Source organism: Opisthorchis viverrini (genome assembly GCF_000715545.1).
Source record: "Opisthorchis viverrini unplaced genomic scaffold opera_v5_548, whole genome shotgun sequence".
NCBI classification, from domain to species: Eukaryota; Metazoa; Platyhelminthes; class Trematoda; order Opisthorchiida; family Opisthorchiidae; genus Opisthorchis; species Opisthorchis viverrini.
In genome coordinates, this window is record NW_008752199.1 from 126,496 (window position 1) to 140,056 (window position 13,561).

A 13,561-nucleotide genomic window follows, 5' to 3' on the forward strand; every position below is an offset into this window, starting at 1 on the left:
TTTGCCTTAGTTTGCCAGGTTTTCACTATCAACTTATTTTATGTCGCTTTCGAGAGCAGACTTACAGATGATGATGATGACGAAGGCATGACTAGGTTATCTGTGCGTCAACTTCCTACTAAGGTCTCGGGAGAGATAAGCACCTTGCACACACGAAGGGCAGCAGTTTCCACGAGCATTTCGAAAGTATATTTCTTTACTGAAATTGGTTTTCTAGTTTTCCGAATAGATTAGGAAGTTTATGTTATTAAGGATAAATCGTCTGAATTCCGACATCGAAATTTTATAACACAAGGTTAGCACAATTATGCTTTACTCAAGAGACAAATTAAATCATTTTTATTTTAGTGCATCCCACGATTCCATGGAAAATTTACGGTGGGAACTTTTGAAACAGGAGACTGAACTCCATTTTAAGCAAAGTAATGATCTCTAGGCTACATTCTACTACAATAGCAGTTTTTTTAATGATCCCACACCTGTGTGAGGGGACCACTATTGTCGAAAGACCTCGATCTGCCGGGCCTTACTATAGTTTTGTACAGATTTGGGCGACAAAAAGGCTTGAAGCTTTGAATCGTTCACCTGCCTAAGAAGATGAGGTGGTCTTATTGTGAAAATACAGCAATCGACATTTGTGCAACTGTCCCAGGAAATTTAAAGTAAACAGCCGATGCAACAATTCTTACAAATGTCTTGAGGAGGAAAACCATTCCTTCTCTATGAACTGATGAAATTGGCCCCAGAGGGGCAATTTTACCTCTCAAATGGATGTCTTGTGCATGATGGCCTCCGAATTACTTGAATAAACCGCAGACTACGGGAGCTGATTGGCAGTACTAAAGTTAGGGATTGTGGAGCACAAGTGAGCTTGTGCCCGATTACTAACTTGTGTAAATGTGCTGAACCTGGTTAAACTGGGTGTACAGTGGTTTCATTCACGAAGCTAAAAACCACTTATTATCATTCCTTGAAATTTAAGCTTTGCTCAACGTCGCAATGAGCGCCATTGAGCCCGACTTATTTCATATTATCTCCATATCATCCATTCCATCTCATATCAGTCCCTTGGCTTCAGTCATCCCGTAATGAGTGCTTATCGCAGCATGTATGAACAAGTGTTTCTAAGACTCATGGGTAAATGCTGATCCTACTCTGGGTGGATTTTTGTGACAGACTTGGTTAACTAGTACACAAATGTTGTATCCGGAGGAACACAAAGAACGATGCCATGGTACCGATGTGATCTTGGGAATAACCAACCCATGAAGGAAGGGGGTAAGAACACAAATATTATAGTCCGAGCGATTAGTATGATACGTGTGCGATTTCATGGGGTCTGTCATTGAGATGTGGAATTAAATAGTTTTTCATCGGACGAATTCAGGATTAACTGAATACTTAGCTGGGTTCAATTTGAAAAATAAAAGGCAACCAAATGCAACCGCAGAATCTATCTGGATATCCGCAAAAAAACATCAGTTACAACTTCTGGTCACAATGGAAGAGGCTTACTACCAGTCGTACTGTATAGACATTAGGATGTCAACTTGGCTATAGAACACCAAATGGCTTATCACAGATTGTTTCCTGATGGTTCAATTTCTTATTTTATTTTGCACGATATCACACTGATGTTTCGTCACGAACCATAATCCAAAGCAGGTTCATCCCAAGGTTCGGATTAAAAATTCCCATTGTTTTTGTTGGTACCATTCGAGAGGTCGACTCAATATAATCAATCTGTATTAGGTATATTTACACCCACGAAACGTCTCCCACAACAGTATTCGAGTGCTACTTGATATTTTCCATGTTGGCTCAGAGGGGCCTGTCACTAGATCCTTCAGTTCCTCGTTTCAGACTTTAAGCCGGTGGACGTAATCGCTAACTGACCTAGACTACTAAAGAAATAGTCTCAGGTTTACCGCTTGGTCGAAGTACCTCTGTGTCTAACCAAATAAGTTTCTGTGGTGAGTCCCTAGGCGAGTGATCTATCTGATGTCCTGATATTATAAATGGTAACTAGTGAGGGTTTCAGCAAGGTTATGTCACTGCCTGTACATAATACTTCTGTGCATGCTCATAATTAAATGCTTCATTACATTTGGGTGTCGTATTGTATCAAGAGCACTTTCTATGCATCTCAGTATCATTGTCAACTCACTGACCTGTAGCACAAGCGATACGATGTTTATGTAGACACTACTTGCCGCTGCATGTGATAGAACCCATACGTCCCTAATTACCGTAAACCTCACGGATGTGAATGAAAGACCTTAAGTTCAGATCTTTGGCTATAAGACCGTAGCAAGTTTTTGCGTGCAAAGCGTCACATAGGTCTTTGTACCAGAATGCAACTAAGGGCGTGTGAAGTAACCCGTAGTATCTCAACTGCATTCTAGTTTGTTAAACTCCAGACCCAAATGAGACAGAAAGATGCCGAAACACACAATGAATTGGAAGAACTGGACTGTAAATTACGGAAATCTATATGGGCAATAAGTGAAACGCAATCCAGAGCGAAAGAAGCTGAGCGCAAACTGGAACAACGCACCGAAATTCTGGAAGATTTGCAGAAACAGAACAAAGTTCTGCTCGAAAGATTGAAGGTAGGGGAGCAGAACTTAATTTGTAGAGAATTTGCTTATTTCACTTGCATTCTTCCATCTATTTCACTAGTGTCTCGTGCGCCTATTATGAGGCCATGACAACGGTGGTGAATCAAAATAAGTGATTCAAGAGCCCACGTCATACTTCTCTATTAGTTTCAATGAGCAGTCTTTCAGGACTACTGGTTGAAATCCTGTGAAATTTACATTCACCTCAATCTTGTTTGATCAGCCACTGTTTTTCACAGGCATGAGCAGGTTCTTCTATAAAGCCATGATAATTTGTGTGTGGTGAGTGTGTATTCATTGAGTAGTGGCAAAACACTCGCCTTATCTATCAGATGTCGGGGTTTCACATCCAGTTCATTCTCTTAGCCCTATTAAGAATGACATTCTGGCCCAGCTCCTTTGGTTTGATTTAGCCAGCATTATGGAGAGGAGGATGACTGCACTGGAGATACATGTGATTATAACGTGTGCGTCTATTGACACCCAATTTGCCTTCCCAATGCTTCATGTTTTACAGTGCCCTCTGTGTTTGCAACTCATGTTCCCAGCTTTAAATGCTGCTAAATGTTTGAAATATTGTTATCTCTGTTATCGTTGACTTGGCCCAATACTTGCTGGTATTTGTTTGCAATAATTCTGTGGGATAAGGGTAGACGGATGCACACAGTCCTTTGTAGAGTTGGTCTTTAAAATGACAAGGGGAGCATCCGAAAATGAATTATAATTATTTATTTAGTGGTCCTAGAAAAACTAAGCTTCTCCTTCCCTGTTGGTTTTTATCAATGAATCACCTCTGTGTTACGAATTATCTTACAAGTAACAAGCTATCGAATATTGTACCCTTGGTGTAATCATAAAATTAATTTGCAAAGTACAGTGCAAAATCCCAGAGTTATACAGCAATCACATAGCATATATTGTGCGGTGATTCCGGTTCTACATGGCAGCTCATCGAAGATAAACAGACTGTCTCGTGTGTGCACTTCCATGTGCTTGCTAACATGCTGGTTAACCGGGGTGATCTTGATGATCAAATCATCAGTTTTTGTGAACAGAGGATCAAACTGGGTTAGCGGATCACCGCCTTCTCAGCTATGGTGTGCTCGCAAGACACGTCAATAGAAATGATCGTTTTTTTCTAACTGAGTACCTCACATACTAAAAAAGGCATATTTTGTGTTTCCTCTTGAATAATTGGTCAAATAATTAATCTTGAGGTTTGCATTTTTCACCTCACATAGTGAGGTAATTCCTTCCATGCCTGACCGACTTATTGGCCAATGGCTCACCGACCAAATATCTCTGTTCTTGTATATGGACTGCGCACATTATTCGTGCAGTTTGTTTTTAAAACAAAAGAGATTTATGGATATTTTGCGTGAGAATCTATACAGCAATCACATATCATACACCAAATTTACTTCTCTCCCTTTTGATTTATTTCACGACCATGATAGTTGCAGAAAAGTAGTCAATTCACGGAGATAAAAGCGGAATTAGACAAGAAGTGGGCTAGTACGGTAAACAGAGAATGCGCTCGGGTTCGTGATGAAGTGACGGCGAAAATTGGGCAGCAACTCCAACAGCTGTTACGTAGTCAGCAAAAAACCCACCTAGAAGAAACGAAGCAAGTTCCTTCTTGCATTGAAAGTGGACTGGATGAGCTAAAACAACATATATCAGTCGCTAATGAGGATCACGCCCGAAAGAAACGAAAATATAGGCAAAATGTTAAGTCTTTAGATCGGTAAGTTAACCGCACTTTGTTGAATAATCGTTACAAAAACAATAATGGGAAGTCAACAGACGTGAATTGGCTTTATACTGAGATCAACACCAGTGCAGAACTTGGTATCCCCACTTCTGTACAATATTGTCGTCCGTCTCCAATATTGCTATAGTCTCTAACAAGGTGACCAAGAAGTAGAAGTTTTTCAAATTAATTTGCCAAATTAATGGATGCTGAGACATAGCGCCCAACAGTGATACTGGCTGTAACCTAAGACTACGTCAGACGTTTGTTGATATATCCTACCTTGCTCTTAGCCATGATATTAATGATGGCTATAATATCCAGATTAACGACACCTATCATTGCTACTAAGTACCCAATATTCATCTGTATTTTTAACTCGTTTGAAAAGACGAAGGAACTAATGTTACCCCGACTTTTGTCGGACGCCTTCGTAAATGCATACAAAAAGGAAAAGCATTGGATCCGATAGAGGACTGGTGACCCACTAATCAACACAATCCTCATACACTGACCAAAAGTGTGGCAAATTGATATATGTATATGTATGCCTAATTGGGAACCAGCGGTGTACCTGAGATGCCTTGTGATAATGTAAGCAATGGAGATATAAGTTGGCGAATTGACAGCGTGGATTAGCTCGCCTGCTTCCATCAAACTATTTGCGGTAACTGTCGATTCCTCGTTTGCTGAGCTATGCAGTATGGTCACGAAAGTTTTATATCGAGGTAACATCTTCGGTGTGAAACGTTGGACCGGTGTTTCTTTGTATGGCAATGTACGTGCCGCTGGAGCACACAGACTCCAACTGGCAATTCTACTGGTTGGCTTGTTAGCGATTGGTCTGATTGGTTGATCTTCGTCTTGTCTTTGAGCTTTGCCTCTTTTGCTGTCATCCACTGGAGTGGGCTCTGACCTGGACCCTCCCAGACCGCCATCTGTCTCCTCGATTTTTGAAAAAGATTATGTAGCCGCTTTGCCCACCTCAGCGAAAGAAATTAATGGACATCTACGCAACCTGAGCTGCTAAGGTTATCCTAAGTATGCGTTGATTGAGCATAATGGGGTGTCTAAAATGAGTCTGTCTGAATGAGCAATATCTCACACAATCGTGAATGCTTTCCTCTGCAAAGTATATAAGTTCTTCGTCGTAAATTTGGTTGACCCGGGTCGTAACGCCACTCGTTGGAGCACTAGCTGACCAATGATACACGAAGAGCAATTGAATGCATCCGCTTTGTCCAGTGATGCCCGTGGTTATATATGGTTCGCACAATCCACATTGTTGATGTGCGTTGTTTCTTATCTGAAAATACTCTCAATGTAGTGTATGTGGTAGGCTATTTTTTTCGATATGGTGGAATCGACCAATTTAATGGTAAGTCATGTACGGCCTCCGCTCTTCCTGGGCTAAGTACTCCACTTTCTACTTGCCCCCACCCTTCGTCCATCAGGACAATATGCTCCAAGTATCCGTTTGAATAACCAATATTCTCCATTTAGAGCCATGGCCATAGCCGTTTTACGGGAACATGCCCAACAACAGGCAGCATTCTGCCGTCTGGTAGTTTGATCAGTTTATTGTCTCACAGATTACACTGAAATATTTAGTTTCAACTTTCAGGCTTTAAATTACTGTGCATTTAGTTTTGTGGACCGGTCGGTGGGCACCGAAACTTCTATCTTTGATCAACTTGAAGGTGTTCTTTGTTCCAACTCCGGACACAGTCAAACACAAGTAAGTTCCGAGTCACGTGATTCCGTTGTTTGTTGAAAGCCAGTCGTAGCTTTGAACTGCTGAACTGTTGGTAGTTGACCTTTTCGAGATTAGTCTATTTAAATTAGGATTAATTCACCCAAATGTTTTGAGGAAAGCTTCATCCGACAAAGAGTGGAAATTCGGTAACCAAATCACGTTCTTTTGGACCACCCTGAAAACCCAGCTGTTGCTGTGCCTCGTGGCGTTTACAGCATAAGGTAGGTAGAAGAAACACTGTAAAGTAGGTAGTTCTGAATACAGTGGGGTGTCAGTGAAGCCCATCTGTGCTGAAAATTTGAGAAGCACTGTATAGCCGTTTAAGTTTTGTCGGGAATCATTAGGAGTACGTGTCTCACGAAACGAGCTCGCGACCGTCTGGCTTGCGGCTGAACACTTAACCGTTTGGCCAGGGATTGCTGATTATCAGTGTGATTAGTTCTCACTAAGACAAGACGTGACGCCACTTATACTTCAATAGAGAGGTTCTCAGAGGGACGTTTCACATCCCAGTGAAATTATTGAGGGAAGAGTGGCGCTACGCCCTGTCATATTGGGGGCTAATCACACTGCCGATCAGACGGCCAGACGGCTAAATGTTCAACCACTAGCCGGGCTCTGGTGGTTTCAAAATTCTCTGAGTCTCGTGAGATGCGCGCTGCTGATGACTACCAACAAGGATGAAACAACTGTATAGCACTTCTCGGCTTTTAAACATAGATTGGCTTTACCGATAAGATGAAATCTCTACTGAATATTATGAAGTCTCCTCACATTACTATGAAATTCCCGAATACGTTTTGGGATATTCACCAGAAACCTATATGAACGCTGATGTCATATAAACGTTTTCGTGTTTGTAGGCACTGAGTCATGGTCTGTTGAGGGGTATCATATCGGTTCTGTATGTGTGCTTCCAATACACTTTTAGGTATAAGTTTTTGGTATACCATCCACATAAAAAACCACATTAAAAAAATCGGATTAATTCTAACATAAAAGGGCTTCTGAAAGCTTAAGGGGAACAGAATTTATGAAGGCAGTTTAGATAAGGGGGTCTGTTTTTGATCACTGTGCATTGAAACGTCCGTCGCAAGGTATCCGGCAAAGTGAAGGTTCAGAGAATTGCAACTCAGATAGATGAAAATATAAAACAGGACAACCTGCAGGACGTCGATGCGTCTTCGGGTATTCTCAGATTTAAAAGCGTTTCCTAATGGATTTCGGAAGGGGTTAAATTGCCTGCCGATTACGTAATTAGGTGGTAGTGGGAAGAGACTCATTAATTTTTAGTGGAACCGATCTCTGATAAACAGGCGAACAGTACACAAAAACCTGTACAAATGCAAAAGTGGTTTTAGACGAGCACCGCATATCACGGGAAAAGTTAAGGTGGCTGGTTTAGTGTTCACAGTAAACTGGAGTTTTCAGTAAGGTACGAAAGGAAAGTTAGTGTTAGAAGACATAGCTAATAATAGGTTGATAGTATCTTGAATACTTTATATCGAATTGTTTTAACAAACTTAATTCAACTTATACACCGTATGCCACAGTCACCCTGGTTCCAACTGCTACAATTTCGATCACCGGAAAGCGGAGAAGTGGAATATACAACAGAGCCTTGAACGCGAAAGCATGCTTCGCTTGTTCGGCAGTGGGGTAGCTACGCACTGAACGCGATAGCTTTGATGCATGAGCACCACTGACTGCGCGACTGGGCCGTTTCCGTCACTAATCACTGGCGATTTAAGTCCCGGGGTCCCCAATCATGAAGGCGGCAGTTGCCCAAGTGACTAATTTTACTGGTTAGTGTTTTCGTACTTCGTTGCCAAGTCATTGTCCACCACTCGTGCAATGGACCTGAGAGTCACTTTTGAGTGCCTCTTAGCATGCATCTACGAAAAACTGTAAGCAGACGAACTAAACCGGATGGAGATGCATGTCACAAACACCTAGATTGGTAGTAAAGATGTGGAGGTTACGTGAGTAACTGTTAAGATTTCAGAGATCAGAAAACGTTGGGTGTTGGATGCAGTTGATGCGTTTTTTCAAAGGTGATCAACTGGCAGTTGCTGAAAAATTAAAGTCAACATTCCAAAGCTAGACATTAAGGCTTGGTGATCAGAATTTATGCGCAGGCTTTGCTGAAAAACACGTTTCGCGTGTGTGGTAACACTCCCAGCCCTGTCAAGAAATTTAGCGGATTATCACCTACAAACTACCGCGACCATTTAGCCGACAACCTTACTGCGCAAACCAGTAGGTCTTCGATCGACATATTCACATCGGTACCCCTATTCTGGTTATCCCTGTGGAAATAGAATATTTGATGTCCTAACCGAAATTTGCACTCTTCTTGTACCTCTCCTTCTGAAAGGCCATATTTAACCGACGTGTCATTGTTTCTTCTCACAGAATAATTTAAACGGTGATTTCTTCGCGGCTTCATAAATCACGGCTAGAAAACAACAAAGTCATCTTAAAATGACAAAAAGCACAGTAGCCAGACCGCTGGGTTGGAAAATGTCTTCCTGCCGTAAAAATATCCCACGGATTCCAGCGTTAGACAGAGACGCGAAGCGTTTCTCAACCTTTTGCTGGTGCTAATGCCCACACGTTGTAAAGTATAAATCACCTAACTGTACTTGGAGAAGCACCGCATCATTACTCCAGTGATATAGCATGTAGCTGTCATTTTCTCACACTGGAAACCTTCCTCGTTCGTCCAGTAGTACAAAGTCCAGTTGTGTAATTTTCACCAGCACTAATAATAAGACCGCCTACGCCTAATAGCAAGGCTGAATCCTACACATAAAATCAGATTCAACAGTATGCTTATTGTACACATGTCAACAGTCTCACTTCCTTCCTGACCCCATTAGGAAGATATGAAGTGTGATGGTCAGTTCCAGCTCCGCTTAACGAAGGAAACAGGAGTGCAAACGGAACAGGACGGAAGCCAGGGAGAAGAGAAAATCGATCAATTATTGCAAATGGTAATGTGTTCTGACAGGAAAAAGTTTCCATGCTAATTCTACGTCTACCTCATACGTCACTTGCTATTTGCTCAGAATCCCCAACAAACATTAGGCACATGATGACAGTATTCCCTGATATGTGTGTCGAAATTTAGGAGGGAGGAAGTCTGCGATGAGCGAAAGATGTGCATTGTTCCGTGCACTGCAAATTACCATGGTTGGTATTCAGTCGTTTTAATTAATCTTATACATCTAAATACCGCCTGAAGTTTCGCTTATGAATAGGCAATTCAATGTACTGTCTTCTGTGGACTTTTACAACAGTTATCGATATGATACAACAACAAATAAGCGCTAGCTTCGTGGTAACTGAAGCAACAACAGTGTAACGATACCTTTTTTATCAGGGAATCCTTGTGGGGTCTAAAACATTCATATTATCGAAGAAATCATGGCAAATATACATAAATCTGTCAAGCAAACTAGTTACGCCTGTGTTTGCTGGTAGGTTAAACTGATCAGGACAATACCCGCCTAAGCCGAAAGGCCAGAGTCCAAAGTACGGCTGCTTTGTATTCCTGGAAAACTGGCACCACTGGGGTTTTCGTTAATTGCTGGAATGATTTGAGCTCATAACCATTGGGGAAAAAACTCAATTAGTGACCTATGTGGTGATGATCATCAGCTTGGTTGTAGTATCTTTCTTCCATCAAGCGTCTGTTCAACTTAGTCAGCTCAGGAGGAATTCCATGTAACACGACAATCTTGGGATAATAAATGATGGCACGTAACCTTAGAAGAAAAACATTCGGATGAAGAATACACACACTACATCGACAGCATGACATCAGTGTTCAACACTGATGCTTCACTGCCGTACAACCATGATTTATTTGAAAGCCTTATTGTAAAGAAAAGAGTAAAGGTGGACGGGGAAGGGACTTAGTACTAGCTTACCACAATCATTCCAAGGTGCCTACACCTCCAGACATTCACTCAGGCAATCTGGATAGAAACTGACAACAAGAACGCCACTGTCATCGGTTGGCAGGCGCCAAGACACCTCATAGCAAGAACGGGAACGCCAATAAATCAACGCAATGAGCAACAGCTAGGAAAATACTCAAAAAGTCTTTGTTTAGAAGCAACTGACCAAAATATACTCCCGGAATGGCCTGGAAAGCGGTTTTTTAGTTCTTTTAGGTACCGATATTCTGTCAACTTCTGCACTTATTTTTATAACACTGGTCAACCCGAGTCGTTTCCCTCAGTACACGTTAAGCTGTCGGTTGTGCATTTAATCGTGACTCCGTAAAGTGAGTGTGCTCAAAATAGATCATTCAATCTTGCAAATATCACTTATCGGTTGTCCTCCTTCACTGCTGAGATAAATCCATAATTTTTCGCCTGCTACCGCAGTTGAAATGCTTGCATGCCCTCTCCAGGACCAAACATGGCGTTTAAACAGTAGTTTAATTTGACATACCGGAATTCCACCCAGTATCTATCCCAGTAGTACTGGTTGACAATTATATGATTAGAATCTTTCTAAGAACGCCGTCGCAGTAGCTGTACCAAACTTGCATTCCATAACAGACACCGGTTATTAAACCGGTATGCCTGAGATTGTGCTGATGATGAACTTTAATAACGGGGATACTCAAATCTGGCGCTTTATGTCCGATGTGAACCAAGCGTAAAACTCACACTGAGGAATGGTGAAACCATAGTAAATTGGATAGCGTCCAATGAATGCAATAACTGGCATCACACAGTGTCTTGCGGTAAATGTTTGATCAAAGAAAGGGACGAAAACGCCAAATGCGGAGAATCTATCCAGGCTGCAGTAGTCCCCTTTAATTCCATAAGAGGGTTTGCACTTCAAGAAAAACACTGATTTGCAAATCAATTTGGTTTTTACGAGAGACTCAAATAAATCTCTCGTTTATGATATTCAAATAAAACATAAGTTTGACGGAAACTCGGGGACTGCGTCCACCTGATGAGCCCCAAGATGGGCAAACCGGTCGTGGGCTGTCGAAGAGTTTCACGCCACGTTGTGAGTAGTTTCCTTTACGATGGGTTTGCACTTATTTTACCAGCTGATGCGTGGGATCGTTTTACTCAAAGATATTGGATTAAAATTGGATTAAAATTTTTTAGTGTACCAGTCTATTTTAGAAGAAGATAAGCTGGTTCTGGTTCTAAACGACCTGCTAGAAGATGAATCTTCCCGCTGTCAACACGTCATGTTCATCTATCTATCTGGTAACTGCTGAAAGCGTTCACTGAGGTGACCTGAGCAAGTTTATTGCGCAGATCCTACTACCACAACTTTGCGATCTTCGAGTTTTTCTATGTTGAGAAATTCCCGGCCATTTCTAAGCCTGATGGCTAACAAATGCATACATTCACCAAAAATACTCCTTACCTTTCTGTTCACGACTTTGAAGGCATGTACGGTCGAAATGCTCCTAGGCTGGTATTCGATGTGAAACCTGATGTAGCCGGATTTTGAAAGATTCTAATTGGCGCGTATTTGCTTTTTTGTTCTTGGCAGAAATATGATCTTCGGACAAGATTGGAAAAGAAAACCTTTGCATGTGACCCACTTAAAATTGAAGTTCATGAAATGGAGAGCTAGTTGCAAGACACAAATAAGAGTCAATTGGAACTAAAAACCGATTTGGTGCATCACGTGGAGCATGAAAGAAAAGAGTTTACAAGTCAAATGGAATGAGTTTTATTCACCTTTATATGATGAATGATATTCTATCTGTTCGCTATCTTTTACCTGCATGTGAGTTTTGTGTGTTGATTTAAGCGAACTTGAACGCTTAGATCATTTAGCACAACCTCAGCCAGAAGGCTCAGAAAAGTTATTTCGTCTGACTTCCTCTAGACCGGTTACTTTTAAATGACATTTAGCCGAATTATAATCCGATAATAAAAACTATCGCTACTTTGTTATCCCCAATGTGACGACTCTCTGGTGTGACTATTGCGAGTCTCTGTTGCAACACTAGATTTCAGTTGCTTTCCTTTTTGACCATGACTATAGGTTCGATCAGGTCTACCTTAATTGGTTTTGAGAAATTACTGCAGGAACGCTGCGGCACATATATTAATCAGCTTATGTGCAACTCCTTTGGGTTTCTGATCAAAATCGTCAAATCTATTTTATCATAATCTCGCTAAAGGAGAAGACTAGAATAACAAAAGTTAATGCGCTTACCCAAGCTCTTTGGATTTAATGTGCTCCTTAACACTTAAAAAGCGTGTCTTTCGGAGTTTATAACTGTAATTATCGTAATATCGGAATGATTTATTATTTTTGCCGGACTTGTATGACTGCGTTGTGGGGAAAATTTTGGTTTTTGATGATAGGAAAACCTTCTTGTAAAAAACAAACATAAATGTTACATAGTTCGCTATAGGTGCATTCATTCTGTCTAAAAACGAATAGTCAGACAATGCAAGAAAATCGGTGAAGTTCAGAAACGCAATATAAATGGAGCGGGCAGTTCGAAGCTCTATACTGTGAGCTTTTATCAATTCCTTGAAAACATAGGGTCGAGTTCTAGTAAACGAATTTGATCAGGCCCACATCGATGCTCTAAAGTATGAAAGCAATATGAATGGGCGGCTGGAATCTAAGAGTGATTGAATTTTGAGCACTACGTACATGTACTTCAGCATATTCTGGAGCTTTGAGATGCCTTCGCATCTTATGTGACATGTGCTTAACGAACACACGATAATGAACTGTGCCTCGTTTTTATGAAAGGAGAATTTTTGGCATCTTCAGTGCGTATGGTTCGTGAATTGCTGGTACATTTCAAATTCGTCTGTATGGTTACCTCCTGCTCATGATCTTGGTTTTCAGCCAGCCGAATTTGTTCTGCCGTTTGAAAATATTACTTCCGAAACGTCTATTTGAAAAAGAAGGGTTCTGAAATTGAAAAAAGCTTATTTGCAACTTACGTTTGTGTTAACCGGGGGATTAGCTGAATCTTGGTTGAAATCCTCGTCTGGATTAATCTATCCTGAAATGTCTCTGTAGTAACGGTATTTTCCTCAGCTTAGTTCTCGGTCTGAGCCTCCCAAGGTAGCGTTCACGTCAAAACAACCACCAAAGGTGCACAAGGTCTATGAACGCCCAAAACGAAGTCAAGAATAGTTGTACAGCGCTTCGCATATATAGCGTAAGCGGTTATAACTTTCTCGAAGTTCTGACGCGTTCTGGAGCGCCATTGGCAACCGGCATTTGGTCAATACTGGATCATGATTGGCTGTTGGGTCCAGATTGTTGACCAGTCAGATCTCGTCTTGATGCCGGACCGGCAAGCGTCCCGAATTCTGGGCCAACATCGAGCGGGCCAGGCTTCTCGGCCGTAGCAGCGCCTAAAGACATATGGTATAGTGGGATCCGCGTGGATTCCTGCCTAACACC

The 13,561-nt window shown here is 41.5% G+C and overlaps 1 protein-coding gene across 1 annotated transcript in view; it reads left to right on the forward strand.

Moving 5' to 3' along the window:
• Window positions 1-12,069, forward strand: part of T265_11630 (hypothetical protein) — a gene marked incomplete at both ends in the record, with an annotated part of 42,057 nt that extends 29,988 nt beyond the window's left edge. The window contains 4 exons of the mRNA XM_009178334.1: window positions 2,421-2,612; window positions 4,079-4,368; window positions 6,022-6,112; window positions 11,669-12,069. Coding sequence (XP_009176598.1) covers window positions 2,421-2,612; window positions 4,079-4,368; window positions 6,022-6,112; window positions 11,669-11,752 — 657 coding nt within the window. The remainder of the gene's footprint in view (window positions 1-2,420; window positions 2,613-4,078; window positions 4,369-6,021; window positions 6,113-11,668) is intronic.
• Window positions 12,070-13,561: the final 1,492 nt, after the last annotated feature.